The 15,627-nt window shown below is 35.8% G+C and overlaps 1 protein-coding gene across 1 annotated transcript in view; it reads right to left on the minus strand.

The window, feature by feature from the left end:
* Positions 1-206: 206 nt before the first annotated feature.
* LOC127862315 (DNA ligase 4-like) overlaps positions 207-15,627 on the minus strand; it is a 55,089-nt gene continuing 39,668 nt past the window's right edge. Inside the window, exons 17-20 of the mRNA XM_052401390.1 lie at positions 6,953-7,088; positions 6,182-6,276; positions 2,300-2,452; positions 207-702 (exon numbers count right to left, since the gene is read on the minus strand). Of these exons, the coding sequence (XP_052257350.1) occupies positions 567-702; positions 2,300-2,452; positions 6,182-6,276; positions 6,953-7,088 (520 nt within the window). The 3' untranslated portion in view covers positions 207-566. The remainder of the gene's footprint in view (positions 703-2,299; positions 2,453-6,181; positions 6,277-6,952; positions 7,089-15,627) is intronic.

Genomic DNA, 15,627 nt, shown 5'->3' on the forward strand with positions numbered 1-15,627 from the left:
AAAAACGTGGCATGATGCCAGACAAGCACCTCGGTTTTTTTGCATGTCTACTAACCCATAAACTCAATTCCACTGAGAAACGCCCTCAACTACATTTTGCAAACGGGTCCACATACCAGGTACAGGACTATATCATTTAAAAGTTACTTCACAAATATTCAAACATGCTTACAAAAACACATACAAATTAACTAAGAACAAATGACTAAGCATTATATTAAGTATATTGCAGAATCACAGAGAAACAAATGGCAACACTTTATCACAAACTCTAAAAACAAACTTCCTTAAAAATTAAACATGCAAATAAATCATCAGTAATGTTTATTACAATTTCTGAATGATTGAAAACAAGCTAACAACTGTATCATCAGACACTCGAAGGGTAATAATAATTTAACTATCCTTTTCTAAGAGGGAAGCATAATCACTTGCCATGAGTATCTGACAATTATTCACTGTATTTTTTTTAAAACAATTCTGTTAATGAAGCTGCCTTGGTAATTCGTTCAACTAGTTCACAGGGCCCATCATAATCACATGGACCTCTGCTGATTTACTGATTGTCAGGGTTCATACGTCCTCTCATTCACCAGCCCGCCCTCGTCCATGCAGGCGCGTACCCAGGCCTCTGTAACTATGTGGAATTTGCGTGCTCGACTGCGTCTCTCAAGTTTAATTTCTGGAACACGACTGGTGTCTCTGAAAGATATACATGCTTGAATATATAAATTTATAAGAATATTATCATTTTTGTATGGATATTTTAACATGTTTTTACATTAAATGCAGATTTGTCATTAATGTTGAATTCATTCTGGAATAAGTTTTATAATTTATAAATATCATGCAAAAACTGGAAAAAAATCATCTGGTGTCTATGACAACTCACAAGAATGTTGGTGATTACTTAATGGGAAACAACTTATGATTATCTCATGCAAGTAGCCACATGCACACCTGATAACCACCAAACCCACTCTTATATACCATCAATACACGTTATAATCATCATATATTTATTTATTCGGATAAAGACTGCTCCATGATCTGTTGTATGTCCAGATAGAGAATAACAGGTTACTGTCCCATCGTTTTGTAATATATTAGGCGAGGCTAAGAATAATATAACAGTGAGGCTTGCCGAGCCGTTATTTTATTCGTGCCGAGCCTGATATATTACAAAACGATGGGACAGTAACCTGTTTTTCTGTTTATCGTACCACACTTTCAAAAAAATCTGCAAAACACTCCATTGTTTTTATATTAAAAATATTAAAAATGTACGCTGATTTTATTGCTCCGGCTTTAACACGTTGACATTCATGTAGCAACGGCGTTCGAACAAAAGACACGAATAATCGCTTATTTTAAACATCGTATAGAGAAAAAAGTAGTTTGCACTACGAATGGGAAGAGTACACCCGCTTTAATTATAAGTGTCTTGAATTGGAGATCAGAAATGGACTGCAGCGAATAATTTAATCAGAAAACACACTTCATCGAATAGTTTGGAGACGCCATTTTGGAGATGTGTATTGAAATTGACATTTTGATGATGCCAGGTGTCAATATTGACATAAGCGTGTTAAATCCTTTGTTTAAATAGTTGAGGATTAGCATATAGTTATCATTCGTCTTAACTTTCTGTGCAACACTCACGAGTGTTATGACTATGTCGATATTTAAGAATTATTGTCCCATTGATGACGTCATTTAACTGTAGTGCAGGATGTGGTGATTAAAAAAAATAAACGTTTTTATCATTTATGACTCGAAACTAGAATAAAATATGTACGTTCTTGGTATCAAATTGTTTGTTTTGTTGAACCTGATTCACGTTAATAGAAATAGTTGATTTTTTTGCATATCCCACGTAACTCCAAACATTGACTGATATAAGAACTTCCTGTTGACCATGATATAAAAAAATATATCAGGCAACGTTATATCAGGCAGATATCAATGCGGTGGTATGATAAAAGCATATTCTTGTCTGGGGCATAAAACTACATGACCTTTAACCTTGAATTGTGACCTTGACTTTTGACCTTGAAGCATGGGGGTGTACACATTGTCTTATCATGGGGAATGATAATCCAAAGTGATATTAAATTCCGCCTAGGAATTAATAAGTAGCAAAACCAAAGAAAAAAAGACATCAATTAAATAAACCCAGACAGCCCACAGATTTGGTGTGTTTATTATGTGGGCTTATGAAAAACGTAAGTGTAGCAAACATTTTAACTCTCTTTCAAGTGAACAGGTGATTATCCTACAGAAAGTCTACAGTGCCCACCTGGTGTCCACCATGACATGGGTGAGGTCAGGAGAGAGGGTAGTTGAGATCTCCGCACCAAAGAACCGTAACTCCAGGGTGAGGAAGTCCAGGGAGCTGTCCTTGATGTGGGTACCGGCCTCTCCCACCACAGCATTGCTGTCCATGTATAGTCTGCAAGGGAATGAATAAGTAGTCAATTACGCACAAATATTCTATATCCACATTGTAGTAATTGATATAAGCAAGCTCAAATTATGTTTTATTAAAAAATATAACATTCTAACAGCTTGTATCTTGATCAAGACAAATCTGTAGTGTTCTGTTTCTTTTTTTTTTCAGAATTATTTGTCATAATCCTTATCAATACAAATCATTATTATTCAGGTACGAATCCAAAATATTTGCTTTTTAGATGAAAAAGGTTAAATTAAAGTGATTTACTGAATCAACACAGAACATGTATACTAATAGACTACAATGTTTCCTCTTGTTTTAGTTATCAGGTTCATTACATAATAATTGCTCACCCCATTGACTGACCTGATATTTAACATATATTTAGAAATTTTCATTTATTATGACTCCCATTCCACGAATGTCATGACACAAATAACAAGAGTGCCAAACTGTCACAAGATGCGCCTGTTCGAAGGTTTTGGACACCATGCTCAATGCTTGAAATGCACTTAGTGACCTCATGACCTCGTTTTTGACCCGGCATGACCCATATTCGAACTTGACCTACATATCATCTGGACACAACTTCTGACCAAATTAGGTGAAGATCAGATGAAAACTACTTCAATTAGAGAGTGGACACCATGCTAAATGCTTGAAATGCACTAAGTTACCTTGTGACCTAGTTTTTGACCCCGCATGACCCATATTTGAACTTGACCTACATATCATCTAGACACAACTTCTGACCAAACTTGGTGAAGATCAGGTGAAAACTATTTCAATTAAAGAGCGGACACCATGCTTAATCCTTGAAATGCACTAAGTGACCCCGTGACGTAGTTTTTGACCCGGCATGACCCATATTCGAACTTGACCTAGATATTGTCTAGACACAACTTCTGACCAAGTTTGGTGAAGATCGGATGAAAACTATTTGAATTAGAGAGCGGACACTGCTGTGAACGCAGCCCGCCCGCCCGCCAAGGGTGAAACTATAATACGTCTTGTTTAAAAAAACGGGCATATAAAAAACGACCTGTGAAGTCCATAGGTTATCAAACCTCACTTGGAAAAAGCCAAATGAATACAAAATCCATAATCTGCTAAAGACATTCATTGTGGTGACATGTTAAATATGCATAAAACCCAGTACAAATGATAGAACTTATGGGGTAAATAGAAATTGTAGGATGTAAATATAAGTACCTTTTCTTAGGCTCAAACCTCAGAATGGTTTGACACAATTCGCTCTCCCGGCCAGTATTTCAAGCCAAAATAAATGCTTTATCCAACACTTACTTAGTATTGTCTATTAATCATAGCTTGTCCAGAATACATGCTCTTTTCATTGGCAAAGCCAGTTCACACGCTGATCATTTTCTATATAAGGTCAGTTACTTTAAAAAATAAAATGATGTCACAAGGTTACAATATAGCGAACTTTCCTCACTTTTAAACCTTTAAGGAGACAAAACGGTACTTGGTAAGATAAATGTGTTACATGGCTTCTTACCGACCTCCCAAGCTACAGTCTCACCCAATATCAATTTACATAGAACATTCAACACCATACACTACAGGGTCAGTAATGCTTGATCATTGTCGGCTCAGGTACCACTTACATGTAACCCAGGTACTGAAAATTTACTAACACGTACCCAGCCAATTACGACTGTACCTCAGTTTTAATCCAGCCAAAAATTCAATGGTGTAAAACGTTCTATGGAATACGAAACGTTTGTTCTTTGAACAAAACCTGCCTCAACATGAGTAGGAGTTTTGATAATCAATGGGCTATTATAAAGAATACTGACATAAATATGACATTATTTGAAAACAAGAATATCAGTGAAACTGATGGATGCTCCCCGATGATGTGCTTTGTCAATCTATGTGTTAATAACCACCTAAAAAAATCTATAATCAGCCTCGGTGATCTTCACCTTGACCCCAGTGACCTCAAACCTCATCAAAAGATAGAGGTTTATGCAAGGTACCTACATGCCAAATATGTAAGAGATCGGTAAAATAGTGAAGGCGCTATGAGAAACGGTAGCAAAAATGTGAAGGAAGAAAGTCTATTATTAGCCTCTGTGACCTCGACCTTGACCCCAGTGACCTCAAACCTCATCAAAAAGTAGAGGTCCATGCAAGGTACCTACATGCCAAATATAAAAGCGATAGGTAAAGTATTGAAGGCGCTATGAGGAACGGTAACAAAAATGTGACGGAAGGAAGTGTATTACTAGCCTCGGTGACCTCGACCTTGACCCTAGTGACCTCAAACCTAATCAAAAGGTAGAGGTCCATGCAAGGTACCTACATGCCAAATATGAAAGCGATTGGTAAAGTATTGAAGGCGCTATGAGAAACGGTAGCAAAAGTGTGACGGAAGGAAGTGTATAACTAGCCTCGGTGACCTCGACCTTGACCCCAGTGACCTCAAACCTCATCAAAAGGTAGAGGTCCATGCAAGGTACCTACATGCCAAATATGAAAGCGATTGGTTAAGTATTGAAGGCGCTATGAGAAACGGTAGGAAAAGTGTGACGGAAGGAAGTGTATAACTTTCCTCGGTGACCTTGACCCCAGTGACCTCAAACCTCATCAAAAGGTAGAGTTCCATGCAAGGTACCTACATGCCAAATATGACAGTGATTGGAAAAGTATTGAAGGCGCTATGAGAAACGGTAGCAAAAGTGTGACGGAAGGAAATGTATTATTAGCCTCGATGACCTTGACACCAGTGACCTCAAACCTCATCAAATATAGAGGTCTATGTAAGGTACCTACATGCCAAATATGAAAGCAATTGGTAAAGTATTGAAGGCGCTATGAGAAACGGTAGCAAAAAAATGTGACAGAAAGAAGTGTATTATTAGCCTCAGTGACATTGACCTTGACTCCAGTGACCTCAAACCTCATCAAAAGGTAGAGGTTCATGCAAGGTACCTACATGCCAAATATGAAAGCAATTGGTAAAGTATTGAAGGCGCTATGAGAAACGGTAGCAAAAGTGTGACGGAAGGAAGGAAGTAAGGAGTAACAGAACTACAAACTGGCAACTATGTGCTCCGCCGAAAACATTTTCGGGGAGCATAAAAAAGCACACAACCACCAATTTAACGTTAGAAATCCGGGATATGCTTCAGTTTATTTTCGGTAGCTGGGGTACATTTAAGAATACTTAAGATTACCCGAGGTACATTAAAGTATATGTAAGAGTTCCAGGGGTACATTTAAGTATATTCAAGATTACCCAAGGTACATTGAAGTATACATAAGAGTACTCAGGTTACATTTTAGTATACTTAATAGTACCTGAGTACATTTAAGTATATGTAAGGGTACAAGGGTACATTTCAGTATACTTAAGAGTATGCAGGGTACATTTAAGTATATGTAAGAGTACATTTAAGTCAACATAAGAGTATCCAGGGTACCTTTAAGTAAACATAAGAGTTCCCTGGGTACATTTAAGTAAACATAAGAGTATCCAGGGTACATTTAAGTAAACATAAGAGTACCCTGGGTACATTTAAGTAATACCCAATCTGACAATGTCACAATGACCAATTAAGTTTCAGTAACAATCCATGTAACTAATATTATCCCTTGGCTTGTAAGGTGAACTGATGCACATACCAGTAAGGATTGCTGTGCATGAGACAATTGTATCTCCTTTATAAATGTTCAGGAGATTCACACTTTGCTACATACTTGCAGGTTCTGAACAGACCGTACGGCGATTCGTCTGGGAAGTATTTCTCTTCTAGCTCTGCAATGTCATGGTTACTCAGCTTATCTGACGGTTTCTGGAACATTCAGTGGACAAGTCGTGTGCATTAATTAGCAAAGCAAAAAATGATTGACCATTATCAATATTTGATTCTTTAAGAAATCACAGATTTATGGTAATTGCAAAAGTCAGTGCTTGAAGCCAGCAATGGTCAAAACATAAAAAAAAATCTTTTCAAAACTGACTTCCAAGGTATAAATACATTAATTAAGACATTGACAAAAAAGTAACAAATGGCTCTACATTTCCAAATGGCTACTTTTAAAATGTGTGTGTAGCACATGTTTCTTTTTATACATGATATATACTTTAATAAACAAAGGCTAATTGTTTGTTTCTGCATATTATTGATTTCATTACAAAGGAGAACAGAGAAAGTTTATATTTATATTCACTTATCATCATTCATGGCATAACAAATCTGATAATCTACCATAACTAATTATACACTGTATTCTGTGCTTTTCTAAAGATTTTAACCTTGAACCATTTTTGCTTAATTATGTCTAAATAATGAAATTAAATGATACAATATTTTTCCCATAGTGTTGACCCGCTGTTGAATAATATCAAGGAACAAGGAAAAACAAGATACAGTGAAAAAACAAATACAATTAATTTTTACAGACAATTTTTATTGATTTTTCCTTATAATTTATAGGAAATTCCAAATAAAGGACGATGAAACATACAACAGTGATATTAGCCATGATTTGTTTCAAGCAGTCTGGATCTGTGTCCTCCACATAGCTATCACCATGCTCATCAAACTCCTGTTGAATCAGATGCTGTGTGGAGGGCTTCGTACTCAGCATATCCCCTGGGCACCTACCAAAGGAAAAAAATGTTGTCAAAATTGAGCTTGATTGTAAAGAATGCTGATAATTATTGATGCACTCAAGTCCATTTCCCAAGTACTTGTTGCCATCTGGAAAGAACTTCACAATGCTCCCTGATGGAACTCGATCCTCCTGATCACTTGGAGGATGCCATATCCAGTACGTGACAGCAACCTATTGAAGAGGAATATTTCACTTTTTTCTTATATATTATATAAGGCACTATTCAACGGTATTTCAATGATGTAGTTGTAGTTTGGTAACTTTCTCATACTTCTGCTGAACAATTTACCAGTACTCTTTGCGCATATTTATCCCTTCGCCTTACAACTGCCCTACTTGGCATCTACCGCTTAAAGTATGCAGATACTTTTCATAGGCCATTCCCCCACCCTATAAAAATAGATATTTGGCATGGACAGGTGGAAACTTTAAACCTTGATTGGAAGTTCTTATTTCTACCAAATTATCATAAAAATAATTTGAAGTTAAACAAAAACAAATTCAATTGACAACATGATGCACAGACCAGTACATACCTGTCAGCCCCAATTAACTTGATTTTAGAAACAAGAGCTGTCAGAGGACCATTCGAGTGCTTGACAGTATAACGTAAGCCATCATGGGGAAATTGTTCATATTCAATAATTTATTAGACAATCTTTCAAAAAAAAAAAAGGAAAAAAAAAAATTCTTGGGAGGGGGGAGAGGGGGGTATAATGTGGGGTGGGGTAATTTATTAGATGATGTTTAAAAAAAAAAATTGGGTGGGGGGGGTAGGGTAGGGTGGGGGTAGGGGGGGTGAGAGGGGGGTATAATGTGGGGTGTGGTAATTTATTAGATGATGTTTTAAAAAAAAAATGGGGGGGGAAGGTTGGTGGGGGGAGGGATTCTGGGTAGGGGCGTGGGGAATTGTTTGGTTGGAATCCATTGTGGTATTCAGGTAAGTGTTGTTTTGTGAAAGTAATAAAAAAATGTGATCACAAATAAAGAAGTTATGGCAATTTAAGCAAAATATTCAATTATATAAGTGTAAAAGGGGCCATAAGTATGTCAAAATGCTTGATACAGCGGCCTGCTCTTGTTTATAAGTTGGGGTCATGATGGTTAACAAGTATGCAAAATATGTAAGCAATATGTCAAGGGACATTGAAAATAGTTGGGGTAGTACGCAAACTTTAACATTTGCTGCATATTCTATGTGGAAAAGGGGCCATAATTATGACAAAATGCTTGAAAGAGTTGTCTGCCTTTGTTTATAGGTTGGGGGTCATGTTGGTTAACAAGTATGCAAAATATGAAAGCAATATGTCAAGGGACAAGAAAATATTTGGGATAGAACGAAAACTTTAAAATTTGCACGCTTACGCTAACGCAGACGCTAACGCTAATGCTGACGCCCGGGTGAGTAGGATAGCTCCACAATATATATTTTATATATAATAGTCCAGCTAAAAACAAGAGATTGCCAAGCAAAATGGTCCCGTACCGGTGAAACTCCATCATTGTCAGAATTTTTTTTTATTTGTTGCCATAGCAACCAGAATTCTCGACATAGGAACAAAATGAATTGATGTGCATAATCTCCATATTGTCATCTGTCAATGTTTTAAGTTTCATGAAAAAATATGAAGGGCTTTTAAAGTTATGGTATGATCCAGAAAAGTGTGATGGACTGACAAACAGACAAACTGACAGTCTGACGCACAGAGTATTTCAAGGAGTCAAGGAGACTTTAACCAACCTGGAAATTTGAGTCAAACAAGTTTGAGCCTTTGGGTTTTGATTGTACATATTAATACTCATTCTACAATAATCTACTCCTCATTTCGACTAGTAATGAAATCAGAGATATCTGCGTTAAAATATATCATAGTCTGTAGTAAATATTGTCTGTGTTTAAGTATAAAACAGAGTAGCTCAAAATCATAAGGTGTTTTTGCAAAGTAATTTTTCTTTAATTTTATTTGCTATCAATTTAATTTACTTGAATAACATACAATAATTAATGGTAATTGCCCTTAATATGTAACAGAAAAGTAGTTTTAATGATTGTTTGCTTTATAATGATGTGAACTGCATGGGAAGTAGGGATCACACACCCAAAAAACCAACACAGAAACTGCTTCGGAAACTGTGTAACTGTTTAATAAATATATTATTTTCTTTTAACTGTGATTACAAATGTATGATATTATGGTTAATAATCAAAATAGATCAATATTTATATAAGGGATACAAAATAAATAATCCTGCATATCAAACAGTAACCTTTGTATTCATACACATATTAAGAACATTTGTTTAAACACCTGATAATTATATATTTACACCTTATCTCTTAATTGACTTGCTTCATACTAAAATGGTTCTTATGCAGTCCAGGTCTAGACACTGGCTGCATATGGCCTGAGACCCATTTCAGCATGACGTACTCTATCAAACATTATGAAGCCTACATGTAGAATATCATATGCATAATCTACAGACTAACAATAGGAGAAACAAAAAGTTGTCCTTTGTCAATTTGATTTGTGTTCTATACTTATTGAGTTTAAAGTATGATTACAAATATAAGGTCAGTATTTTTCCCCTTTGTGTATGAATGAAACAGAATGCCCAGCATTTACTGCAAACAATCTTGTCAAACTGACAAAAGAACACTTTTTGCCATCTTGGCTCTTAATCCAACAAAGCTCAAAAATGAACTATTAAAAAAAATATATTTGAATGAAAATTAATGTTGTACATTCAAATTCAAAAGCAATTTCTATTTATTGTTATAAAGCATAGAAATGAAAATAAAATTAAAAAAACTGGAATAGAATTGTATAATTTTATGTAATTAACTTTTACTTAGATGAAGCTTTCAGGCCTTATTCTTAGCATTTCTACTTAGCACTTCACTTTTTCACACTAGAGTCCAATAACTTCTGCACAATCTTCACTCTATGAGAGAAGAGGGTCTTCAGAGAGCCTTTTATCCTCGGCAAACACTTCTTCTTCCAAATATCAGTACCACAGTCAGGGAATTCTCTCTTCACACATTTCTGGATTGCTTGTAACTTCTTGTCCGAGTCACTTGGCAACCCATTTTGTAACTCCTTCAGTGTGAACACACGGAATACGAGATCTCGCGCAAATATTGCCGGGCTCGATTTTCTACATTTTCCAACTGCTTGCAGATCAAAATTATCATTACCGTCAAATACACAAGGAGATCTATTTAATCCATTTTGTGACATCCTCACCACAACTTTCACATAGTTTTCTGACACATACCCAGAGATTCTGTAGGCTTTGACGTTCTTGAGTCTGTCATCAAGAAATGGTGATGCAGTTTCACCCACTCTTCTGGTGTTTGCTCTGAACTCATAGTTGTAATAGTTGTGAACATTTTCCGCCACAGCGATGTCTTCCTCAGTGTTATGATTTGCTGTCATGGAAACAGAGCCATTCAAAGTTTTACCAGCCTTGGGAGTCAGTGGTTCCCCTACCGTTTCAGCCACTGAAGGAATGATTGCGTCAGGTTGCCGAGTGTTTGGTCGAGCAGTTCTCTCGTTTGCATGATCAGACAAACCAACTGATACCTGAGAGGACAGTTCAGACAGGTTCTCTGTAAGCGGTATCATTGCACATGGCTTTGCCTCAGCAAACTTGACACCTGTATACTGAACATGTGACACATCCTCAAGTATGGGTATCACTACATTATCCAAATGCTTCATAATGTTACGACATGCTTGATTTATTGTGATCTGGGATTCCATAGCTCTTCTGGATTCTGATCTTCCTTTAACTTGTCCATCAGCGAAGCCGGACCCCACACTGCTAGCAGTGGAATTTGCATACAATTCTACACAAGCATTCCCATCAAGTCCACCACTTTTCTTCAAACTGTCCACACTAGGTGCTTCACAAAAGGATTCCTTTGACACTTCTTTACACTCTTTCTTTTGTACAGACACCTTCGATGACTCAGAAAAATCCAGACGTCTTTTCTTTGGTGGAAGAGGGCTTGTAGGCAATCCTGCTTTTCTGGCCAATTGGTTACTGCAAAATTCCGACCAATTTGTCTCCACAATGTGCTGCTCATCTGCAACCTCATGTTCCAAGGCATATAACGTCACACAGTTACTGCTGTAAGCCTCAGCTGGAGGATGGTTCCCCTTCCCGGAGGCGTGGTAGTCATTTATGGCCACAGCCACAGACCCTCTGGCCAGGATACTGCGTGACGCAGACAGCACTGATGGAAGCCCAGCATGCAATGCTGGTCCTATCTCATGCATCTCATCCTTCTGATTCCCTATTGCAAAAGTTTTATTTGCTGCCCGAAAATTCCATGTGTTGGATTCTAGTTCTGACAATGATACCAGTTCACTTCTCAAATTCCTCTTATCAATACTGTCAGTCTTGGTTGACACTGATGCTTCTGGCAGATGTAAATCATGCTGAACATTTCTGTCTGATGGAGGCAAAGCATTGAGTATTATTTCATGAATTCCTTTAGACCAGTTTTTCTTCTTCTCAAGAGGGGATGTCACCGCATGAGTTTCTAGGTCATGTGACACAGCAGAACCATTCAGTGATGCCACCACATGCCATCTGTGGCTCGATGACACAGCTGGACCATCCCTGGCTGATAGTCTGTAACCCGCCAACATCTCTTTGTTTGGATTGGCATCTTCGGTTTCTATGAGATCCAGGTCTGGTAGTTTTAGGATGGTTATTCCCTTCTGGAAGTCCACATGGCGCCCTGGTGTTCTCATGATCTTTAAATCATAATGTTTTTTGTAAATAATTATGTTTTATGATTTAATGAAAAGTATAACTAGTTTCTTGTAATGTACCTTAAATACGGAGAGACTATTATGACACATTTGACCATATGGTGCTATCGTCCCAATTAATAATTGCTGGTAGTTTGACAATTAAATTTGAAACAACGGAGCATTTATGATAACATAATATATATTGCTCAGGTGAATTAAAAAGCAAAATTGATATGATAAAGTGACAGTTTCTGAAACTATTCGGTAGAAAATAACACTTGGCTTTAAAAAGACATACATTTACAGCAGAATAGATTTAGACTGGATGAAAACTGTTGGTTTTATAGCAAAGAAACAACCAAAATGGCAACTATAGACTGAAGAGCCACAACTCTTAGACTTAAGGCCACACCTCTGAAAGATACATAGCCAACATACTAATGCCACATTTCTAAAAGGTGTGTTTCTTAAAGGCAGATAAAGAAGGTAATTGGTTATATTTAATTAATAAATAATATTGTAAAAGTGATAACTTAACTATGTACCGGTAAATAAACTTTTTGAGTAAATCAGAAAAGCATAATTTTTATCACTCAAAGTTTTGGGACACTCTTAGATAGTGACACTTAATGGAGTATTTAAAATTGGGTTAAGGCCATAACACCTTACAGATGAATGCCTGAGGACTGTGGACATTTGTGTGATTCAGTAAATAACCATTTGTTTACACATAGTTTACATGTCAACAGTTTTTATGACATAAGGATATCATAATGTTTTAACTTTTTTGTTTTACATCTTTTTAGGTAAAAATTGGCAAAGCTGGGAAGTCCTATTGAAGTAATTTATACTATACAACATGGCAGATTATGGTACACTTGACACCATGGAGCGTATATTGACACGAGTTGAATAGAGTATTTGACCTTTACTGTAGTAAATTCAATTTTATGCAAAAACTAATCATCCGATTTTATTGGTTTATACGTTATATTGTTGCTTATTAATTCCACTTTCAAAAATATATAACTTTAAGTATATTTCCATTGTTATTAATGGATTCATAGCGCATTAAACTTTCGTACGCCTTCATTCCTTACTTACTTTCATTTTTAAAACCATTTTTTTCTATCGTATACAGAATTATATTCTCCTAAACAAGATGTAATTATTAAAACTGAACTCCAAATATAAACGCTAAAAATCGGTATAAAGTGCGAACATGTCAACCGTAAATCTAGATTCTCAAACGGTGTGATATTTGCAAAACTTAAAGTTATAACTAGCCAGACTGCCCAAATCAAAAGAAAAACATAATATATATTTATATATCTGAAAACTTAGTAACAGATGCTTTCTTATGATATATAATTTGTCAAAATTGGCCGACAAATGAAGTATAATTTATAAAAGACGTAAGTGGCTACATCAAAATGTATAACCTTGGCACTTCGATGTACGCTAATCGATAGCTACCGGTCACATGACTTAGTTACGACAAGATATTTGCTGATACGGTCCCGTTTCATATCCTTCTCATCTAGAGTTCGTGTTGACACTATAAAAATTACATGCCCATATCTGACTGTCAAATAAATATTTTTAGAGTGTCTCTAAACTTCATATCACCTTAAGTTATTATGGTTAATCTAGTTTTACAATGAAAGCACTAAAGGCACTGCATTTGTTCGCTGTTGTATAATCTTAGACGCAACTCAGTTCCCAAATTATGTTATAGTTTTTTATAATTCAAGTTTGAAATGACCACAACCCATTCAAATTTATAAAGAGTGTGTCTTAAAACACAGGTCGAGATGTGTTTTCTTTCCAAATCATTGATACAGCTTATCAGTGTGCACAGGCTAATCTTATTTGACATGCATTAAGCCCCATTTTCCCAGCCAATATGTACAGATTTCAATGATAAACACTAGACTGGCCAACATTGTTTTACAAGATGTTATGTACACGCAGGCAGATGCGGTGGTTAGAGCAGACGCTTTTAACATTCGTATGCCTAATGTTACTGCAGTTATCCACACAGGCAGTCACGGGATACGGTTCCTAGCGTAGCTAAGCCCATGCTGATTTGCAAAATTGGGTCTGCATTATTTTTTAGCTACCGCTCACAAATAAAAACTGTCTACATCAGATGTGCAATCTTACAATAAGACGAGATGTTTAATAACATTGGCATTTATTCACTCCATCCATGGTCATCAACAAGCAAAAATGCCAATGTATAACAAATGTATAACAAATGGCAAATTAAAGTCTACCAAATAAACCACTTTTGTATTTTTTTATTTTCATTTTCCAAACTTTTAAATATACATTTCCCAAATTATTAAATGTACATTTTTAAATATACACAGGTATGTGTATTAAAGGGGCCTTTTCACAGATTTTGGCATATTTTGAAGTTTGTCATTAAATGCTTTATATTGATAAATGTAAACATTGAATCTTAAAAGCTGCAGTAAAAAATCAAGAATATAAAAAAAGGAAAAAAAAGTAGCCGGTACTAGGGCTCGTACCAGTGACCCCCGGAGTCCTGGAATTAGTCTGAAGTAAAAACGCATTAGCCCTCTCGGATATTCCGCCGGGTATACACAGTTTAAGTATTTTATACGTTATATAAGCAATCTTCGTAGTTTTCGTAAATTTAAACGACAACAACAGAACTCTCCAAATTATTCAATCGTTTCGCGTTGCAACGCTTTATAATTTTTAGGTTTTTAAATCGTCAAAAGATACATATAATGGCTATATTGGACTATGGTAAATGTTCAGTAATAGTGTTTCCTCACAAATATCATAACTAAAACGAAAATTTGCGAATCTGAAACAACTTTTTTCAATTTTGTCAATTTACGAAACGGTGAAAAGATCCCTTTAACATAACATAATACACATACATGATATACAACATTTTCTTAGATATGTATAAACATCAGAAATCAAAACAAAATATAATGAACCTTTAGATGGACTCACAATTTGTGACTACTTTTATTTGCAGTTCAAAGATTAAGGTCAAATGGCATTATATAACATAAAAATAACGCTATTAGTATTTATAATATATATGCTACATCTTCAACAAGATATAAAGTATTTAAGTACATACCTCTTCTTTGTCCATCTTCGACTGACAAGAATCATCCATGCAACAAGTATAGTAAAAAACAGTTCACACCCACAATATTTTACAATGAAATTTAATCATACATGTTCATCACTTTTAAAAATTGACCCCTATATATAATTTTTTTAAGTTGTTTTCAATCTTCAGAGTGCCCCGCCCACTTTCCAATGGGTATCAGTGCCCCACTTTTGTTAGTTCTACAATCAATGCTACCATGTGACACCCTTGACATGTTGTTCATACACAATACACAGATATATATGTTATCCCTATGTGTCACCTAACTTCCACTCTTAGTGACCCACATTTTCACTTTCTGGGATATTTTGAATATACAGATATTTAGGGACCACTTGGAGACAAAAGGTGTCAATAAGGGGTTCTCAGTGACTTCACACCTTGACTTCAAAACAAAGTTGTGAAATAACACTGGTGGACTAAACAGAAAATCAAGTAATATGGAACTAATTAATGGAGTAATATGGAAATATGTTGGTGTTATTGATCAGAATTTATATTTACCATAAGAAAATAAAAAAAGTTACAATATTTAAACCACCATTGTAAACATCTTTTTCCAATTTACTTCATGTCAGGAGATATCTGTT

The sequence above is a fragment of the Dreissena polymorpha genome, chromosome 16, assembly GCF_020536995.1.
Source record: "Dreissena polymorpha isolate Duluth1 chromosome 16, UMN_Dpol_1.0, whole genome shotgun sequence".
NCBI classification, from domain to species: Eukaryota; Metazoa; Mollusca; class Bivalvia; order Myida; family Dreissenidae; genus Dreissena; species Dreissena polymorpha.